Source organism: Mandrillus leucophaeus, unplaced genomic scaffold, assembly GCF_000951045.1.
Source record: "Mandrillus leucophaeus isolate KB7577 unplaced genomic scaffold, Mleu.le_1.0 Scaffold49, whole genome shotgun sequence".
Classification (NCBI taxonomy): Eukaryota; Metazoa; Chordata; class Mammalia; order Primates; family Cercopithecidae; genus Mandrillus; species Mandrillus leucophaeus.
In genome coordinates, this window is record NW_012105253.1 from 3,817,897 (window position 1) to 3,838,012 (window position 20,116).

At 45.2% G+C, this 20,116-nt stretch overlaps 1 protein-coding gene across 2 annotated transcripts in view; it reads left to right on the plus strand.

Moving 5' to 3' along the window:
* SVOPL (SVOP-like) overlaps positions 1–20,116 on the plus strand; it is an 89,081-nt gene that overhangs the window by 40,464 nt on the left and 28,501 nt on the right. For both annotated transcript variants that reach the window (XM_011995475.1, XM_011995476.1), the window contains 5 exons: positions 4,539–4,612; positions 6,881–7,086; positions 7,782–7,893; positions 9,218–9,299; positions 13,674–13,763. In XM_011995475.1, the coding sequence (XP_011850865.1) occupies positions 4,539–4,612; positions 6,881–7,086; positions 7,782–7,893; positions 9,218–9,299; positions 13,674–13,763 (564 nt within the window). The remainder of the gene's footprint in view (positions 1–4,538; positions 4,613–6,880; positions 7,087–7,781; positions 7,894–9,217; positions 9,300–13,673; positions 13,764–20,116) is intronic.

Here is a 20,116-nt window from a genome sequence, read left to right on the forward strand (position 1 = left end):
ACCATGCCTCTGGCTAATTTTTTCATTTTTATTTACTTGTTTTTTTAAAAGACAGGGTCTTGTTCTGTCATCCAAGCTGGAGTGCAGTGGCGTGACCTTGGCGCATTGCAGCCTCAGCTCAAGTGATCCTCTTGCCTCTGCCTCCTGAATAGCTGGGACTATAGGTGTGCACCACCAGACCTGGCTATTTTTTTTTTGTTTTTTTTTAAATTATTTTGTTGCAAAAGGGTCTCACTGGCCCAGGCTGGTCTTAAATTTCTGGCCCCAACTGATCCTCCCACCTTGGCCTCCCAAAGTGCTGGAATTACAGACATGAGCTACCGTGCCTGGCCTTAATTTTCTTATTTTTTAATAGAGATGAGGTCTTGCTATGTTGCTTAGGCTGGTCTCAAATCCTGGCCTCAAGCAGTCCTCTCATCTCTGCCTCCCAAAGTGCTGGGATAGTAGGTATGAGCCACTGCACCAGGTCCCCAGATTTTGATAGGATGAGGAAGGACAGGATCCAAGGATACTAGACATCTGGTAGAATGAGATGGCATCAACGCCAAGGCAGGGAATGAATGCATGACAGGGAGACCAGGAGGTACAGAGAAAAGCTGCTGGTGCACAACCTTGCTGGGGCAGGCAGGACCATGGGAAAGGCTCTTCTGCCCTCAGCTCATGCTCTGTGTCTGAGATGGGTCCATACCAGCAGTGCTACCCATGCCCTGAATCTTTGCATTCTCAGGATCCTGTAGCCGCCATGGGACAAGTGATGTCTGAGTGTCCTACACACAGGCAAGAGGTGGGCTGCCCTGGGTGTTCCTGATTGGTTGCCGAGGACATCACTGATGAAAAAAGTCTTGAATCCCACTACCATCTGGCCTGCATTTTAAGAGTGAGGTGGCGTGTGCTCTATAGTAATGCAAATATCGTGAGCATTCGGTATGCCAAACCTTCCCCATATTCATCATTGTATTTTGGTAAGGTATTCTCACTTGCTTCTGTGGAGTGTTGCCCCCGTTATTATATGTATCTCAAAACCTATTATAATCCTGGAGCAGTGCGTCTGTTCATTTTGCATTGCTATAAAGGAATACCTGAGACTGGGTGACTGTTAAAAGAGGTTTATTTGGCTCATGGTTCTGCAGACTGTATAAGCATGGCACCAGCCTCTGCAGGGCTTCTGGTGAGGCCTCAGGAAGCCTCTACTCATGACAGAAAGTGAACAGGGAGCAGGCACGTTACATGGTGAGAGAGGGAGCAAGAGAGGTGCGAGGCTCCTTTAAACCAGCTGTCGCATGAACCGGTAGAGTGAGAACTCACTCATTCCTGCAGGGAGAGCACCAAGCCCTTCATGAGGGATCTGCCCCCATGACCAAAATACCTCCCATAAGGCTCCACCCCCGACACTGGGGAATCACAGTTCAACTTGAGACTTGGAGGGGACAAATAACCAAACCATATTAAACAAGAAACCCCAATTTTCTTCCAAAGGATTCAGAATGATTCCATCATACTAGTTTATTTTTAAATATTGGAAATACACTCTCATGGGTTTGGAGTTCAGAAAGCTACTATTACAGCGTCAGCTCCCTTCTTCCTTCCTACCGAGATACTGACAATCACCTCTTACCCAGCAAAGCAGGGTGGGAGGATGAACTAGTTGCTAGGCAACTATGATTAAAAGAAGGAAGCTATTATGGTTTATAGAGACTGGAACATAATCTTTAGGTGGCTGTAAAATTCTGATTGTCAATAGTGTAAACAATAAAAATAGTTGCAAAAAGAAAAAATCTTAGCAGAGATAATTAACTCAAAACCACGGATAGCTGTAAGATTATAAGATAGCTGAGTACAACTGTTTTTGGCATGTGCTTTGTGAACTGAATGCAGTAGTTGGAACTCTAAGACTGAAGAGCACTGAGGTCAGAAATAAGTTATCTCTCCTCTTTCCTCCTCCTTTTTCCTCCCTCCGCCATCCTCCCTCCACAATCCCCTATCTCCCATCTTCCCTGCACATTCTCCATTCTTCCTTTCCACCCCTGGCTCCTCTGTCTGGCCTCCTCCCTCCACATCCTACTTCCTCTGCTTTTCCTCTCCTACCTCACCTCTCCCTCCACCTTCTCCATCCCCCATTCTTCACCTTCCCTCTTCCATCCTTCTGTCCCCTTTCCTCCTCCTCTCCACTTTTCTTAAGCCTTCAGCTTTCGGCCTCCATCCATCATGCCCATTAAGTGATCTTCTTCACAGTCATCTGTTTTTTTTGAGATGGAGTCTTGCTCTTGTCACCCAGGCTGGAAGGCAGTGGCGTGATCCTGGTTCACTGAAACCTCCACCTCCCGTGTTCAAGTGATTCTCCTGCCCCAGCCTCCCGAGCAGCTGGGATTATAGGTGCATGCCATCACACCTGGCTAAATTTTTTGTATTTTTAGTAGAGATGGGGTTTTACCATGTTGGCCAGGCTGGTCTTGAACCCCTGACCTCAGGTGATCTACCTGTCTTGGCTTCCCAAAGTGCTGGGATCACAGGCGTGAACCACCGCGTCCGGCCCTCCACAGTCATCTCTTGAGCAAGGCCCAGAGCTACTGGCAGTAGACCCTGCCTTTGGTCTGGTCACAATCTTACAATCTGGTTAATGAAATGAGCATCACATATGAAGGAATAAATAACAGAGCCCAGATGCTTAGAACCAGGTTGGGTGTAGGTGTGTGTGTGTGTGATCAGAGCAGAAGGGACTGAGCCATGGCAGTCTGAGCCTCTTTCGGGGATAAATGGGACATAAACAACACTAAAAGGAGAGTGAGCCTGCCAGGCATGGTGGCTCATGCCTGTAATCTAAGCACTTTGGGAAGCCAAGGCAGGTGGATCACCTGAAGTCAGGAGTTCAACACCAGCCTGGGCAACATGGTAAAACCCCATCTCTACTAAAATTACAAAAATTAGCTGGGCGATTTTGTGCACACCTGTAGTCCCAGCTACTCGGGAAACCGAAACACAAGAATTGCTTGAACTTGGGAGGCGGAGGTTGCAGTGAGCCAAGATCATGCCACTGCACTCCAGCCCAGGTGACAGAGTGAGACTCCTCAAAGAAAAAAAAAAGGAAAAAAGCCTTTGGGGAGGGGAGAGGGCACTGCAGGCCCCAGGAGATGTGCACTGAGACCAGATGCGGGAATGTGGAACGGGCCTTGGTCAGATTGGGAAGAGTAGTGGAAGCATAAGGGGAGGTGGGGATGGTTAATGTGTGCCAGAAAAAATAGAATAAGACTTACTATTTGATAGCAAAACAGTGAGTATAGTTAATAATAATTGTACATTTTAGAATAACTTGAGGTACATAATTGGGTTGTTTGTAACTTGAAGGATAGATGCTTGAGGGGATGGGTACCCCATTTTCCATGATGTGCTTATTTCATGAGCTGTATCGAAACAGCTCATGTACCCCATAAATAGACATACCTACTATGTGCCCCACAAAAACTAAAAATTAACCATTGGAGCAAAAGGCGTCTAAGTTACCTTCAAACTCTAACTTTCTGTGATAACAAAATCTGGGGCACCCAAGGACCACATTCCCGGTGTCTCTAGAAAGAGCCTGTAATCCCAGGTCTCTTTCTGAGAAAAGAGCTGTTGGTTTTCAATGGCGTGCCCTCATCTGAAGCATTCCTAGCTTTACATAAAAATCGATTACTGTGCCATCAGGTAACTCTTCCTTGTTTTTTTTTTCTCTTTTTTTGAGACGGAGTTTCACTCTTGTTGCCCAGGCTGGAGTGCAATGGCGTGATCTCGGCTCTCTGCTACCTCCGCCTCCTGGGTTCAAGCGATTCTCCTGCCTCAGCCTCCCAAGTAGCTGGGATTACAGGCATGCTCCACCACGCCCGGCTAATTTTTGTCTTTTTAGTAGAGACGGGCTTTCGCCATGTTGGTCAGGCTGGTATTGAGCTCCCGACCTCAGGTGATCCACCTGCCTTGGCCTCCCAAAGTGCTAGGATTACAGGCGTGAGCCACCACACCCAGCCCATTCTTACTTGTTTTTGTCCAAAGGTATTGAACAGGTACTATGGTCAAGAACTTTTGCTAACTACATGCCTTAGAGACAGAAAAAGAAATTAGGCATTCTGTCCTTTTTCAACTTGATGCCGTTGTTTTCTTAACAAGTCTCATATTCTTTTTTTAATATAAGAGTTTTCGTTTTAATGCCAATTTTAGAAGAATCTCTCATCAGTTTCACAGTTACTTTGCATGTGTCCTCCTACCCTCCCCACCCCCGCACCAGTGCTGGTGAGCAGAGGAAGAGCAAAAGGTTAGGATCTTAAATTCAGTGAGCTTTGGTAATTGTCAGTGATAAGAAAAAGCCAAAAGACAGATCTGGCTGAGACAGATGTGTTTAAAGCAATTAACTCTGGGTTTGTGTCAGCTGTACTCATAGGAGCTGAGTGGTTATCCCAGGCCACCATGCTCCAATATGATTCTCATCTTCTAGGATAGAAAATAGTGGAAACCTTCGTTCATCCTTAACCTGCTGAGTATATTCTGTCTCCCTCTTTTCATTACCCCAGGAAAAAAGAGGAAGATTTGCAGACCTATTGGATGCTAAATATCTACGGACCACGTTACAGATCTGGGTCATATGGTAAGAGTGTAATTATTTCAAAACTAGTTTTAAATAGAGGCATTGGGAGGAAGCCTATTTAAGTAAATCTACGTGAGTGCCACTGGGGAGAAAAACATAAGACCAACTCCAAATATTACAAAAACAAGCAATGTCTTGTCATTCTACAAACACCACTACCACTAAATAAGTAAATAGATACATAGACAGATAGAGGAAAAATCCCTAATTGTCTTCAACCAATTTAAAAATTTTTCTTATGAGCATATGAGCTCACTTCCTAACTTTTGCAGCCTGGTCTTTTTCCTCACCACATGACAGAAACTTGTCCTTTGAAGTCACCAATCATCAAGTCCAATGGCACAGACTCTTGTGGTACCCTCTGTGTTTCATTTCTCTGCAGCATGACCTTGAGTAAGCAAAGATTTTCTAAACAGGATGAAAACATGCAGACTATAAAGGAAAAGATTGATGAGTTTTAATACATTAAATTAGGAACTTAGGAACCATGTCAAGATATCATGAAGAAGGCTGGGTGTGGTAGCTCACTCCTGTAATCCCAGCACTTTGGGAGACTGAGACAGGCAGATCACCTGAGGTCAGGAGTTCGAGACCAGCCTAGCCAACATGGAGAAACCCTGTTTCCACTAAAAATGCAAAAAAATTAGCTGGGTGTGGTGGTGGGTGCCTGTAATCCCAGCTACTTGGGAGGCCGAGGCAAGAGAATCGCTTGAACCCAGGAGGTGGAAGTAGCAGTGAGCCAAGATTGAGCCACTGCACTCAAGCCTGGGTGACAGAATGAAACTTTGCCTCAAAAAAAAAAAAAAAAAAAAAAAAAAAAAAAAAAATCATGAAGAGCCTGAAAGGTAAGCCATCCATGGGAAGAAGAAATTTGCAATGTGTATTTCCAGCAAATTATATATATATACACACACACGCACACACACACACATACACACGCATATATATAAAATATGCTATATATTAGGCATATAATTTTTTTTAACAGGAAAAAATAGACAACTCAGTTTATTTAAGTTTTTAAAAATTTTTTAAGTTTTAAAATTTATTTTATTTTGCTTTTGTAGAATGGGTCTTGCTTTGTTGCCCAGGCTGGTCTGAAACTCCTGGCCTCAAGCAGTCTTCCTGCCTTAACCTCCCAAAGTGCTGGGATGACAGGCATGAGCCACCATGCCCAGCCAACAGCCCAATTTAGAAATAGGCAAGAGACTTGAACAGGCACTTCACCAAAAACGTATACCAGATAAACACATCAAAACATGCTCAACCTTAAAGTTGCCAGGGAAATGCAAATTAAAACCCAACAAGATACCATTACAAATCTGCCAGTCCAAGAGAATGGCTAAAATGAAAAACTGACAATACCAAGGGTTGAGAAGGAGGCAAAGTAACTGGAATTTTCTTTCTTTTTTTTTTTTTTTTTTTTTTGAGATGGAGTCTCGCTGTTTCCCAGGTTGGAGGGCAGTGGCGCAATCTCAGCTCACTGCAAACTCCGCCTCCTGGGTTGTATTTTTAGTAGAGACAGGGTTTCACTGTGTTAGCCAGGATGGTCTCGATCTCCTGACCTCGTGATCCACCCACCTCAGCCTCCCAAAGTGCTGAGATTACAGGTGTGAGCCACTGCACCCGGCTGTAACTGGAATTTTCATACACAGCTGACTGGAGTTCAAATTAGTACAGCCACTTTGAAAAACTGGAGGTCTTGGCCGGGCACGGTGGCTCACGCCTGTAATCCCAGCACTTTGGGAGGCCGAGGCGGGCGGATCACGAGGTCAGGAGATCGAGAACATCCTGGCTAACACGGGGAAACCCCATCTCTACTAAAAATACAAAAAATTAGCCGGGTGTGGTGGCAGTCGCCTGTAGTCCCAGCTACTTGGGAGGCTGAGGCAGGAGAATGGCGTGAACCCGGGAAGCGGAGCTTGCAGTGAGCCAAGATCGCGCCACTGCCCTCCAGCCTGGGCGACAGAGCGAGACTCTGTCTCAAAAAAAAAAAAAAAAAAGAAAAACTGGAGGTCTCTATTACAGCTGGAAGTATGTGTATACTATGGCCCAGCAATTCCGCTCCTAGGTTTACACCCAACAGGCATGTGTACATCTGTATGATGTGTAAGAGATACTTCCACAGATGCTCTGTGTAGCATCTGAACCTGACTTTCTGCTCTCTTTGCTTTCCACATGCTGCACGTTCCACTTGGTATCCCCTCCCCACTCATCCTTCAGGTCTGGTCTCAGCGTTTGCTAGTGACATTCTTTTCTCACTTCCAGGCTTGGAATCTCTTTTGCCTACTATGGGGTTATCCTGGCCAGTGCTGAGCTGCTGGAGCGGGACCTGGTCTGTGGTTCGAAGGCAGACTCTGAGGTGGTGGTGACTGGGGGCAACTCAGGGGAGAGCCAGAGCCCCTGCTACTGCCACATGTTTGCACCCTCTGACTATCGGACCATGATCATCAGCACCATCGGTGAAATTGCTTGTAAGTGTCCCTCTGCATGTTGGGTCTCTGTCTTGGGTGATGTATGTGCACTTGAGTCTTAGCTGAGAGAAGTGTGATGCTGTGATGCTGCTCCTGCCTAGCAGAACTGAGTAAGTCACAAAGTAGTGCTGAAAAATCTCCAATTTGGATTGGTGTTGGCAAGAGAAGTCTGGAGGAGTAGAGCTTTGAAGTGCTGTATTCTATCAATTGTAAGGTGTTTTTTTCGCCCTTACATTTTAACATCTCTGAAATTGGAATGTGGCTTACAATGGCTTGTTAGATTGCAATTGACAGCATTATTTCTATTTTAGTAGACATAAAATGATGGTACTTAAAAATCAATGGCTGAATGTTAAATTGAGCCGATGAAAAAAAATCAAAGGCACCTTGAATTTGATGAAAACATATAAAACACTTAAAATATAGGCCTGACAAGCTGGCAATCTACAATAGACCTGCATGATATAATAAATATCCTGGGCACCAGTGCTTATAATTCTTGGACCCACGTGGGTAAAGTATATGTAAAAAGTCTTGAAATTGATGACAACGTGACTGGATTTTGGCTGGAATACTCATGAGGTTTGGATGATGTTGCTTCTTTCTGAAACGACAAGAATGAATCCATGCCAGTGTTGCAATATGCCACTTGCCTTCCAAGGTTCCAGAAATTATCTTTACTGTTTGCTTTCTAGTGAATCCTTTAAATATCCTGGGCATCAATTTCCTGGGAAGACGGCTGAGCCTTTCCATTACCATGGGATGCACGGCTTTATTCTTCCTTCTCCTCAACATTTGCACTTCAAGGTATTTTCTGGTTAGTTGCTTCAGGTTTTTTGCAGTGGTTTCTAAATGGAGTCTCCTGACCCATGGTGTTCAGTAATTTCAGGGACAAGTCCCTTTCACCCAGGAGAGTGGAGAATGGGCTGCTTGTTTGACTAGAATGGTCTTGCCTGTTCCCTATTGCCCACTTCCCTCTTCCTACAGACCCCATCTTCCTCCAGCTATCACAGGATTATGGGTGCCAATGATGGTGTACTCACTTTACCTACCAAAACACTGACGATCGTTATGTAATGCTCCCTGGAGAATCGGGACTCTGGTTGTTTATCACATTATTTGAACCAGTGCCAAGAAAGTTTAGTAATACAGACAGTGTGCTTATTTGAGCCTTCTGCTCATTTCACTCTTAATTTGCAGTCCTGGAGTGACCTGAGCTCTGATATGTATCATTTATTCTACAGGTTCTCTGCACTGTTTTCCAGGGGATGGTAGCAGCAGGTGTGCTAATTTTTTTTTTTTTCTTTGAGACAGGGTCTCTCACCTTGTCACCCAGGCTGGAATGCAGTAATGCGATCTCAGCTCACTGCAGCCTCTAACTCCTGGGCTCAAGCCATCCTCCTGCCTCAGCCTCTTGAGTAGCTAGGATTACAGGCACACACCACCATGCTGGGTCAATTAAAAAAAAAAATTTGGTGGCTCATACCAGTAATCCCAGAACTTTGGGAGGCTGAGGCGGGTAGATCACTTGAGCCCAGGAGTTCAAGATCAGCTTGGACAACATGGCAAAACCCCGTGTCTACAAAAAATACAAAAATTAGCTGAGTGTGGTTGTTGATGCCTGTAGTCCCAGCTACCCAAGAGGCTGAGGTGGAAGGATCACTTGAGCCTGAGAGGCTGAGGCTGCAGTGAACCATGATCGTGCCACTGCACCCCAGGTTGGGTAACAGAGCCAGACTCTGTCTTAAAAAAAAAAAAAAAAGAAAAAAAAAAAAGAGTCTTACTATGTTGCTCAGGCTAGTCTTGAACTCCTGGCCTCAAGTGATCTAGCTCTCTCGGCCTCCCAAAGTGCAGGGATTACAGGTGTGAACCACCGTGCCCAGCAGGTGTGCTAACGTGAGGGGCCAGGCTGAATGGCAGCACTGGGGAAAGGAGAGGGCAGTGGGGAGTAAGATTGGAAGAAGGTTTTCTTAAGGACCCCACAATCAGGCCAGCTGAGAAGCAGTACCTCCCTCGGTTTCTGAGTTATCTGTGGGTGTGTCTTATCATCCACAGTGCACTTGGAACTGGGCCACAGGAGGTGGTCTTCCATGCTGCCTTTTATCATTTCTCTCCACTTCCTGTTTTGTAGTGCCGGCCTGATTGGCTTCCTCTTCACGCTGAGGGCCCTGGTAGCTGCAAACTTCAACACTATCTACATTTACACAGCTGAGGTGAGTTTTCATGCAGGGCTTCCTTACAACAGGGTATCTAAGGTGAGCTACTTAGGGTGTCCATCCAAAGGTAATGCATCCCTGGTTTCTGTTGACTTTTGATGATTTTCTAAAAACAATCTGTTAAAAAGACACCAGAAGTTTATTTGGTGTGAATTTCCCCTTCCCCGTTCAGTCTATTGAAAGCCAATCTCTGGAAGACAGGATCTTCCTCCTTTCTTTAAATAGCTTGCATGGAAAAACCACCTCCTTGCCCTGGCACTAGGCTTCCAGAAGTAATAGGTAGCAACACGTTACTGTCAAATGTAGAATTTCCTTTCTCTCTTTTTGAAATTAGAATACATTTTTCACTTTTATTCTTTTGGAAGATCCTTTCCCCTCCATCTGTTATTTGCTGCATGTAGCTTACATTTGAATATAATCTTGATTTATTCTGTATTAATTTATTGAATTAATACATCTATGTGCAAGGTACTGCCTGAGGTAGCTGGAGTTTTCCTCATAAACCTCCCACTTTAAAGAACCTATATTCCTAGAAATGAAACAATATTTGAATAGGGAACTTAACAGTATTTTAACTGGTTTTGTCATTCATTGAGCTACAGGAAACAGTGCTTTAGACACTGATACAGCTGCCTTCAGCTTCATGGCAGGAAATGGGGAAGTCTATTGCGATGAAAGATTTGGCATGTCAAAAACCATTAAACCCACAGAGAAAAGTACTTTTTCTCCCACACAGAGATAAAAATAGAAAGCTATGAGATGTTCGAGTTATACATAATACTTCATTTAGTTCTATGAACAAAATCTAAAGTTGGCTTATAGACAGGTACAAAAAAATCAATCCTCTTTTGCAATCCGGAACTCATTGTTCAGTATAAGTTTTACCACAAGTAAGAAGGGGTATTATGATACCTGAGACACTTTAAAATGATTGGAGTATTGATAACCATAAAGGTTGGTTCCAGGCTGGGCGCAGTGGCTCATGCCTGCAATCCCTGAATTTGGGAGGCTGAGGTGGGATAATCACTTGAAGCCAGGAGTTCAAGACCAGCCTGGCAAGGAAACTAAAACCCCATCTCCACAAAAATTAAAAAGTAGCCAGGGGTAGGGGCATGCACCTGTAATTGTAGCTACTTAGGAAAGGGAGGCTGAGGCAGGAGGATTGCTTGAGCCCAGGAGTTGGAGGCTGCAGTGAGTTCTGATAGCACCACTGTACTCCAGCCTGGGCAGCAAAGTTAGACCCTGCCTCTAAATTAAAAAAAAAAAAAAAAAAGTTTGGTTCTAGGACTATCAAATAGAGAGTTTAAAAGCATAATATATGAGGAAAATCTCAGCTGTATCCATTTTGTATTCCAGTTTCATGTTGACTTGATATATCAAGATGACTTTTTGTTTTAAAGGCTTTTATCTTGAGAACGTGATGTCTGGGGTTGAAGGTATTGACATATTCCACAGGTCTTTACTCTTCTTGAGCTGTGATAGCTTAGGAATGAATATGATTTGAACTCATGCATATTCGCAGAGGGCATCAAATGGAGAACGAGGCAGATCCACCTACTCCAAAAATGACCCTACAGTAAATTGGTTGAAGAAATTAGATCCCAAAGAGTTTTGGTGAATTTTGAAGTCTTCATCAGTATATCCATATTAAAAGGAGATGAAAGAAGCCAAAATAAAAGAATTATGGGCTGACAGGACAACTGGATTAAGTATCAGTTCTATTAAAAAGGGCTAACTTGAAGATCTTTTGACGATAAGTTTTACTCCAGCTCTGTAGTGGAACAAAGGTGAACTTGATGGACAGTGGAAGGAATTGCAACATGAAATTCCTAGAATAAAAATTAATTGGCTGGGTGCGGTGACTCATGCCTATAATCCCAGCACTTTAGGAGGCTGAAACAGGTGGATCACTTGACATCAGGAGTTTGAGACCAGCTTGGCCAATGTGGTGAAACCCCATCTCTATTAAAAATGCAAAAATTATCCAGGCATGGTGGCGGGTGCCTGTAATCCCAGCTACTTGGGTGGCTGAGGCAGAAGAATTGTGTGAACCTGGGAGGCAAAGGTTGCAGTGAGTCGAAATCACACCACTGCACTCCAGCCTGGTGACAGACTCAGTCTCAAAAAGAAAAAAAAAAAAAATTATTGACTTTATGTAATTTTGCATAGTTAAGAAAATAAGTTTGCATAATTAAAAACAAAAACAAATCTAAAGTTATTTTGTAAATTTATAAACCAAAAAAACTATGAGTAACATGGTGTACTTCTAGAATTGCGTTTGAGATGGACAGTCAAACATATTTTGGAATTTGCTCATTTTGAGGGTCATTTCTAAGTATTTTATTTATTTATTTATTTATTTATTTATTTTTTTGAGACCGACTCTCGCTCTGTCGCCCAGGCTGGAGTGCAGTGGTGCAATCTCGGCTCACTGCAAGCTCCACCTCCCAGGTTCACACCATTCTCCTGCCTCAGCCTCCCGAGTAGCTGAGACTACAGGCACCCACCACCACACCTGGCTAATTTTTTGTATTTTCAGTAGAGACAGGGTTTCACTGTGTTAGCCAGGATGGTCTTTCTTGATCTCCTGACCTCATTATCTGCCCGCCTCGGCCTCCCAAAATGCTGGGATTACACGTGTGAGCCACCATGCACGGCCAGTGTTTTATTTTTTATATTGTTTTTCAAAAAAGATGTATAACTAAAAATGATAGTTTTCTGTTATTCCATCTTCCAGGTGACTCACAATGTGAACAAAAGACTTTATCAGTATTACAGCAAAGAAGCCATCACCTGAATTCATTATTTTCAGTCATAGCAACCTCATTTTTCAGAAAATAAGAAAGCTCCGCATAAAGATATTCCACCCCCAGACCTTCTCCTGTAAATATAGCACTGTCCTGTGAGGCAGAAAGCATCTTGCTTTTTGCATTTGACAGATGGTGGCAAAGATGTGGGCAACTAAAGGGGGCTACATGCTTTGCCTTAGAGAGTTGATAAACCTGTTTTGTCAGTATTTTATAGCACTAAGAACATGTTCCAACATTTTGAGAAACCATTCTTTCCTAGAAAGTATTCTCCCTACAATTCTATTTATTCAATAAGACTTGCTGACTTATTAAACTTCTGGTTCCTTTAAGAATTCTGAATCAATGAAAAACCAATTAGATTTTACTATAAATATGAACAAGTTGCAGCAAGAAAGTAGAATATGCCTGGGCATGATGGCTCATACCTGTAATCCCAGCACTTTGGGAGGCTGAGGCAGGAAGATCGCTTGAGCCCAGGATTTTGATACCAGTCTGGGCAACATAGCAAGACATTGTCTCTATAAAATAAAAATTTAATAAAATGTTAAAAAGGGCTGGACATGGTGGCTCACGCCTGTAATCCCAACCCTTTGGGAGGCTGAGGCTGGCAGATCACCTAAGGTCAGGAGTTCGAGACCAGCCTGGCCAACATGGAGAGACCCGCCCCCGCCCCCACCAACTAAAAATACAAAATTTTGCCAGGGTCAGTGGTGCACGCCTGTAATCCCAGCTACTTGGGAGGCTGAGGCAGGTGAATCGCTTGAACCCAGAAGGTGGATGTTGCAGTGAGCCAAAATTGCACCATTGTGCTCCAGCCTGGGTGACAGAGTGATGAGACTAGGGCGGGGGAGGGAGGGAGGGAGGGAGGAAGGAAGGAAGGAAGGAAGGAAGGAAGGAAGGAAAGTAGGAAGGAAATGCTGTAAGATTCTGCAACAGCAAAGAGGCTAGGGAATTTAACAAGAACACAGGGGCCAGGTACGGTGGCTCATGCCTCTAATCCCAGCACTTTGGGAGGTTGAGGTGGGAGGATTGCTGAGTTCAGATATTCAAGACCAGTGCGGCCAACATAGTAAGATCCCATCTCTAATTTTAAAAAAGAAAAGAAGTAAAAATAAGAGCACAGGGAATGGTGTGGCAAGTACCTGGCCCTCTGGTTAATTCTCTTAGCTATATTTGTATTGAAGACTTCATCGGATCTTTGAGGAGTATTTTCTTCCCATTCAGTAGAATCACTTTTATGTATTTATAGTTCTGAAGTGGCACTCTTCTGTCTGATTCCAGAGCTTGTCTTTCTAAAATTATATTTGGAATATTCAGTGAAACACATTTTTGGAATTTGCTCATTTAAAGGATAATTTTGAAGTCTTTATTTTTTGCTGATATTGTCCCAAAAATTCAAAGTTGTGTACCTGAGAAAATGAACACCTTCTGCTCCATATTCTGTAACTGTGTTTGGTACTGGATGCATTCCAAAGCCTGACCTGGGGAGGAAAGGGGAAGAGGAGGGCTCGGGGAAGGACAGACATTATCTGACTGGTACTTTCTATGCCTCTCCCTGCAGGTCTACCCCACCACTATGCGTGCTTTGGGGATGGGAATCAGCGGCTCCCTGTGTCGCATTGGTGCAATGGTGGCGCCATTTATATCCCAGGTACAGCTGAGGACTCTGCAGTGGGAGAGAGTCTGAGAGGGGTGGGGAAAGAGGAATCCCAGGGCCCTTCAGATTAAGGGCAGAACGGAGGATTTCTGTGGACTTCATGAGTTTTCCGAGTTTTCCGGAGGTGCCGTTTCCCCGCTGTTTGGTGGATTTAGGTAGAAAGAGGCTAAATCTGCTACCAGGCTTTCAGGCTTCCAGTCACTAGTATGCATTGCATTGCATTCACAGTTTGCTCCGTTTTAAAATGGGGGGAAGATGGAAAACAATGGTCAACGCGAGGAGCCTGGGCAGTTGAATGACAGTGGGCTCTAACCCTGAGTTGGAATGGTTGTCTGGTCCGTTGTCCAGGTGGCAACTGTAAAACGGAGCCAGAGAGTGCGGGCAGGTTCAGCTGAGGTGCAGGGAGGTGGTACTGGGGCACAGGTGAGCCAGGCTTAGGCTGGGATAAAATCCCAAGGTGACGTGGAGCCATGGATGGAGCCTTGTTTCAGAAGAAACAACAGAGGCAGGTATGGCGACCCTTGGGGTCGTGGTTCCTCAAAGGGCTATGGAGCTTGCTGCTTTGCACATGTCAGTCCTTTCAGTCCTTTTTTTTTTTTTTTTTGGCTGCAAAAAACAGAAATCCAGCCTGGGCACGGTGGCTCACGCCTGTAATCTCAGCACTTTCGGAGGCCAAGGTGGGTGGATCACCTGAGGTCAGGAGTTCCAGCCTGGGCAACATGGTGAAACCCTATCTCTACTAAAAATACAAAAATTAGCTGGGCGTGGTGGTGCTCACCTGTAGTCCCAGCTACTCAGGAGGCTGAGGCACAAGAATCACTGGAACCCAGGAGGTAGGGGTTTCAGTGAGCCGAGGTTGCGTCACTATACTCTAGGCTGGGCGAGAGTGAGACTCTATCTCAAAAAAAAAAAACAACCCAGAAATCCACATGTCCTGGCTGTAGCAAAAAAGGGCAGGAATGAGTCCGAGCCCGGTCTGGGAGTAGGGGCACTGACAGGGGCCCAGGCTCTGTCCTCTGTCTCTGTCTAGTGCCTGTGGTCACTCGTTTCCACCTAAGCATGCAGGCTTTCCTTATTCCTGAGAACCAGGGTGCTGTGCTTGCCGCTGCCTGTGGCAGCTCCACAAATCCCAGACACACACCCTTCGCTCTGGCCTCCGGAAGATGCTGATTAGTTCTCTCTGAATCCCGAGACAGAGACCCCCACTGGTCCAGGTCTCGCCAGTTGTCCATGCTTCAGCTAACTCAGTTGTGGCCCACAGTCCGGGTTACATATAAACGCAGCTGGCAGAGGCGAAATTGCAGAGAACGGGAGTTGGGATGGGCTGAGTAGACGTTAACGTGTATTTCCTACCATTTAACACAAGGATTTTGCTACCACGAATTTTTAAAAACTATCTTGGGAATGTTTTCCCCACCTGTCTTTTTCACTTTTTCTTTTTTTTTTAACATCTGAGAAACCAAGCTAATCCCCAACTGTCTTAAAGAAAAATTGGGATGCCTTTTGTCTGGTGCTTTTGCTTTTCAAAATTCCTTAGTACTTACTTGGTCGTGTATCAGAAAAGAACCTAGTGATGAAAAAAAGTTGTCATTTGTTTTTTTTTCCCCAGAGACAGGGTCTCGCTTTGTTGCCCAGGCTGGAGTGTAGTGGCACAGTCATGGCTCACTGCAGCCTCAATCCCCCCAGGCCCAAGGGATCCTCCCACCTGAGCCTCCCCAGTAGCTGGGACTACAGGCATGCACCACCACGCCTATTTATTTATTTATTTTTAGAGATGGAGTCTCACTGTGTTGCTCAGGCTGGTCTCCAACTCCTGGGTTTAGGCCATCTTCCTGCCTTGTCCTTCCAAAGTGTTGGGATTACAGGTGTGAGCCACTGCACCCTGCCAGGAGTAAAACATTAACCCTATTTCTGGATGACTGAACTGAGGCATAGTTCATTTTCCAAGCTTTCATTAGGAATTGGGTTCTTGACCACCTGGAATGTTTTCCCTGGGCATTTGTGGGCATTTGTCCCAGAGGCTATGACGCTGTTGGTGGGTTTGTGGGTTAGGAAAGAACCCAACTGGAACTAGGTCTCCTGGGGCCATAAGGCCCTGCTCTGCTTGGCATCCTGTAGCCCACCTGGATTCTCAACTCCTTGTCATTCTCAGTTATCTTTCTCTGCTACTCTGCTACCCTCCCCTCATTTATTTTCATTTTCATTTTCTTTTCTTTTCCCATCTTTCTTTCTTTTTTCCTTCCTTCCGCACTCTCGCTCTCACTCCCGCTGTCACCCAGGCTGGAGTGCCGTGATATGATCTTGGTTCACTGCAACCTCCACCTCCTGGGTTCAAGCAATTGTCCTGTCTCAGGCTCCTGAGTAGCTGGGATTACAGGCACCCACCACCACTCTTGGCTAATTTTTTGTATTTTTAGTAGAGAAGGGATTTTGCCACGTTGGCCAGGCTGGTCTCAAACTCCTGACTTCAGGTGATCCACCTGCCTCAGCCTCCCAAAGTGCTGGGATTACAGGTGTGAGCCACTGCGCCCAGCCTGCTACCCTCATTTCTAAAGCGGAGATAAAGAATAGCACCCATGACAGAGTTTTGCTCTAAGGATGAAATGAGATGAATAAATGTAAAGCAATTAACCCAATGTTTGACATATAGTAAGCGCTCAGTAAATGTCAGCTCATATGATCATGATGCCCAGTAACGGTCAAGGTGAAATGCTGTTCCAATGGATACTTCTCAATCATTTAATTTTGGAAAGTATTGTTACATCAATCTCTGTGCAATCGACATGCTCTGCTTTCCTTAACAGGTTTAGATTGGGGAGGTTTCGAATCTGGGAAGCTTTGTGCCAGCTGCTAGGATATTTGCCTCGGTTTAGGATGGGGTGAGCTGCTCTAAGTAGACGGTAGGGTTTGGTGTCACTTTCGTGAGTTCATTAGTCACTTCCTTTAAGGGTAGTACTCAAACTTTAGTGCTTCTCAGAATTACGAGGGTAACTTGATAACAGATCCTTGGATTCCACTCCCAGATGCCGATTCTGTAGATGGGGATCAGTTACCTACTTCCACCCCCCTCCCCCGCTTAAAGATAAGGTCTTACTCTGTCACCCAGGCTGGAGTGCAGTGGTACAGTTGAGGGCTCACTACAGCCTTAACTTCCTGGGTTCAAGCAATCCTCCCACCTCAGCCCCACAAGTAGCTGGGAATACAGGCATGTGCTACCATGCCTGGCTAATTTTTTTTTTTAATTTTAGTAGGGATGAGGTCTCACTGTGTTGCTCAGGCTGGCCTTGAACTCCTGAGCTCAAGATCCTCCCACCTTGGCCTTTCAAAGTGCTGGGATTACAGGTGTGAGCCACTGAGCCCGGCCTCAGTTACTTATATTTTTAAGTATCCCCAGCATATCTGATGCAGCTGATGGCGGGCCACCCTCTGGGAGGCACTGCTATCAATAGGGAGGACTGGGAGATTAGTCCTTCCTTTCACTTAATTCTTCCCCTTGTTCTTCCACTTTTTCTCTTTTTTCCTTCTTCTTGCTCCCCCTTCTTATTTTTTTATTTTTTTTTATTTTTTTGCCTAAAACAAGCTGTTAAATCAGTTAAATTAAAATGATTACATTTTAATCAGTAATATGTTTACACATTCTAATGACTATAAGGTTAATACAAAAGTCTCTTTTAAAACGAATGTTTCAGACTGGGCGCAATAACTCACACCTGTAATCCCAGCATTTTGGGAGGCCAAAGTGGGCAGATCACATGAGGCCAGGAGTTCGAGACCAGCCTGGTCAACATGGTGAAACCCCATCTCTGCTAAAAATATAAGAATTAGGCTGGGCATGGTGGCGGGCACCTGTAATCCCAGCTAGTTGGGAGTCTGAGGCATGAGAATCTCTTGAACCTGGGAGACGGAGGTTGCACTGAGCCAAGATTGTGACACTGCACTCCAGCCTGGATGACAAAGTGAGACTCTGTCTCAAAATAAATAAATAAATAAGTTAATTGAGTGTTTCGCCAGGCATGATGGCATGCACCTATAGTCCCAGCTACTCAGGAGGCTGAGGCGTGAGAACTGGTTGAGCCTGGGAGTTCGAGGCTGTGATGAGCTATGTTTGCACCACTGCACTCTAGCCTGGACAACAGAGCAAGACTCTTTCATAAATAAACAAATTAATTAATAATAATTCACCCACCCAGAAACTTTAAATAAGAACATTTTAAGATATTTAGTTGTTAGAAACTAATGATAGTAAAAAATAATAGTAGTCATGAGTATGTAGTCCAAGAAAACAATAAAGGAAAATTTTGCTACAAAAGTATTAAAGATTCAGGGCCGGGTGTGGTGACCCACACCTGTAATCCCAGCACTTTGGGTGGCTGAGGCGGATGGATCATCTGAGGTCAGCAGTTCGAGACCAGCCTGACCAACATGGAGAAACCCCGTCTCTACTAAAAATATAAAATTAGCCGGGTTTGGTGGCGCATGCCTGTAATCCCAGCTACTCGGGAGGCTGAGGCAGGAGAATCACTTGAACCTGGGAGGCAGAGGTTGAGGTGAGTCGAGATCACGCCATTGCACTCCAGCCTGGGCAACAAGAGTGAAACTCCGTCTCAAAAAAAAAAAAAAAAAAAAAAGTGTTAAAGATTCACTGAAATACAGAAGGGACCAGTGCAAGGCCTCTGCCAATAGGTCAGGGACTGCCTCCCCACTTATTCCGAGGAACTTCAGGAGATCAGTCACTTTAGCCCTAGCTGGGTGTCTTAGTTCAGGCTGCTATAGCATGTACCACAGACTGGGTGGCTTATAAAAACAGAAACATATTTCTCATAGTTCTGGAGGCTTGAAGTTCAAGATCGGGCACCCATGTGTTTGGGTTCTAGTGAGGGCTCTCTTCTCGGCTTGGAGACGGCTACCTTCTTGTGTCCTCCCATCCAGAAAGAGGGGAAAGAGTTTTTTCTGGTCTCTTTTATTTTTATTTTGTTTAAAAAAATTTTTCCTTTCTTAAACTGGGTGGTATATCTGTGATCTCGTTTTTTTTCCTCCCCCAGACAGAGTCTCGCTCTGTCCCCCAGGCTGGAGTGCAGTGGCGTGATCTCGGCTCACTGCAACCTCCGCCTCCCAGGTTCAAGCAGTTCTCCTGCCTCAGCCCTCCGAGTAGCTGGGATTACAGGCACCTGTCACCATGCCTGACTAATTTTTGTATTTTTAGTAGAGATGGTATTTTACTGTGTTGGCTAGGCTAATCTCAAACTTCTTTTTTTTTTTTCTGGAGATGGAGTCTTGCTCGTCGCCCAGGCTGGATAGAGTGCAGTGGCATGATCTTGGCTCACTGCAAGCTCCACCTCCGGGTTCAGGCCATTCTCCTGCCTCAGCCTCCCGAGTAGCTGGGACTACAGAAGGCACCCACCACCATGCCTGGCTAATTTTTTGTATTTGTAGCACAGACGGAGTTTTACCGTGTTAGCCAGGATGGTCTCGATCTCCTGACCCTGTGATCCGCCCATCTCGGCCTCCCAAAGTGCTGGGATGACAGACGTGAGCCACTGTGCCCAGCCTTGTGATCTCTTTTTAAGGACGCTAATTCCATTCATGAGTGCTCCACCGTCATGACCTGATCACCCCCAAAGGTCCCACATCCAAATGTGATACCATCATATTGAGGATTCCACCTATGAATTTTGGAGGGACAAAAGCACCCAGTGCCTAACACCAGCCATCCCTTGGTTCAGTGATGTGTGAACTGCTGGAACCTACTGCGGATGGTTAAAGTCCTTTCAGCACATCCATGGCTTTGGGCTTTACCCGAGGCTTGCAGCACAGGCCCTTACAGCCCCACGGTGTGTGGCTGTGATTTGGGTAATGCAGCCAAGACCTCTCCCTTGTGGCCAGACTTCACATGGTGTTTTCATCAAATGAGATGGGTCAACATCCAAAAAAGGCATTGAAAAGCATTTAAAGTCTCTATAAAAGCTCCTCAAAGAGATGTCAGTGGAAAACCCCGTTTGTGACTCTAGCAAAACTTTTAAGCAGCCTCTTTGCCTGACTCACTTCCATTGTTGTCAGCCGCATAGCTGTCATCCCCAGGTCTCCAGCCTCGTCCCTTCAACCTTATCACCCCTTCGAAGTTCAAATGCCAGCCGGGCGTGGTGACCCAGGCCTGTAATCGTAACACTTTGGGAGGCTGAGGTGAGTGGATCACTTGAGATCAGGAGTTCAAGACCAGCCTGGCCAATATGGTGAAACCCCATGTCTACTAAAAACACAACAATTAGCCGGGTATGGTGGCACACGCCTGCAATCCCAGCTACTCAGGAGGCTGAGGTGGGAGAATCACTTGAACCCAGGAGGCAGAG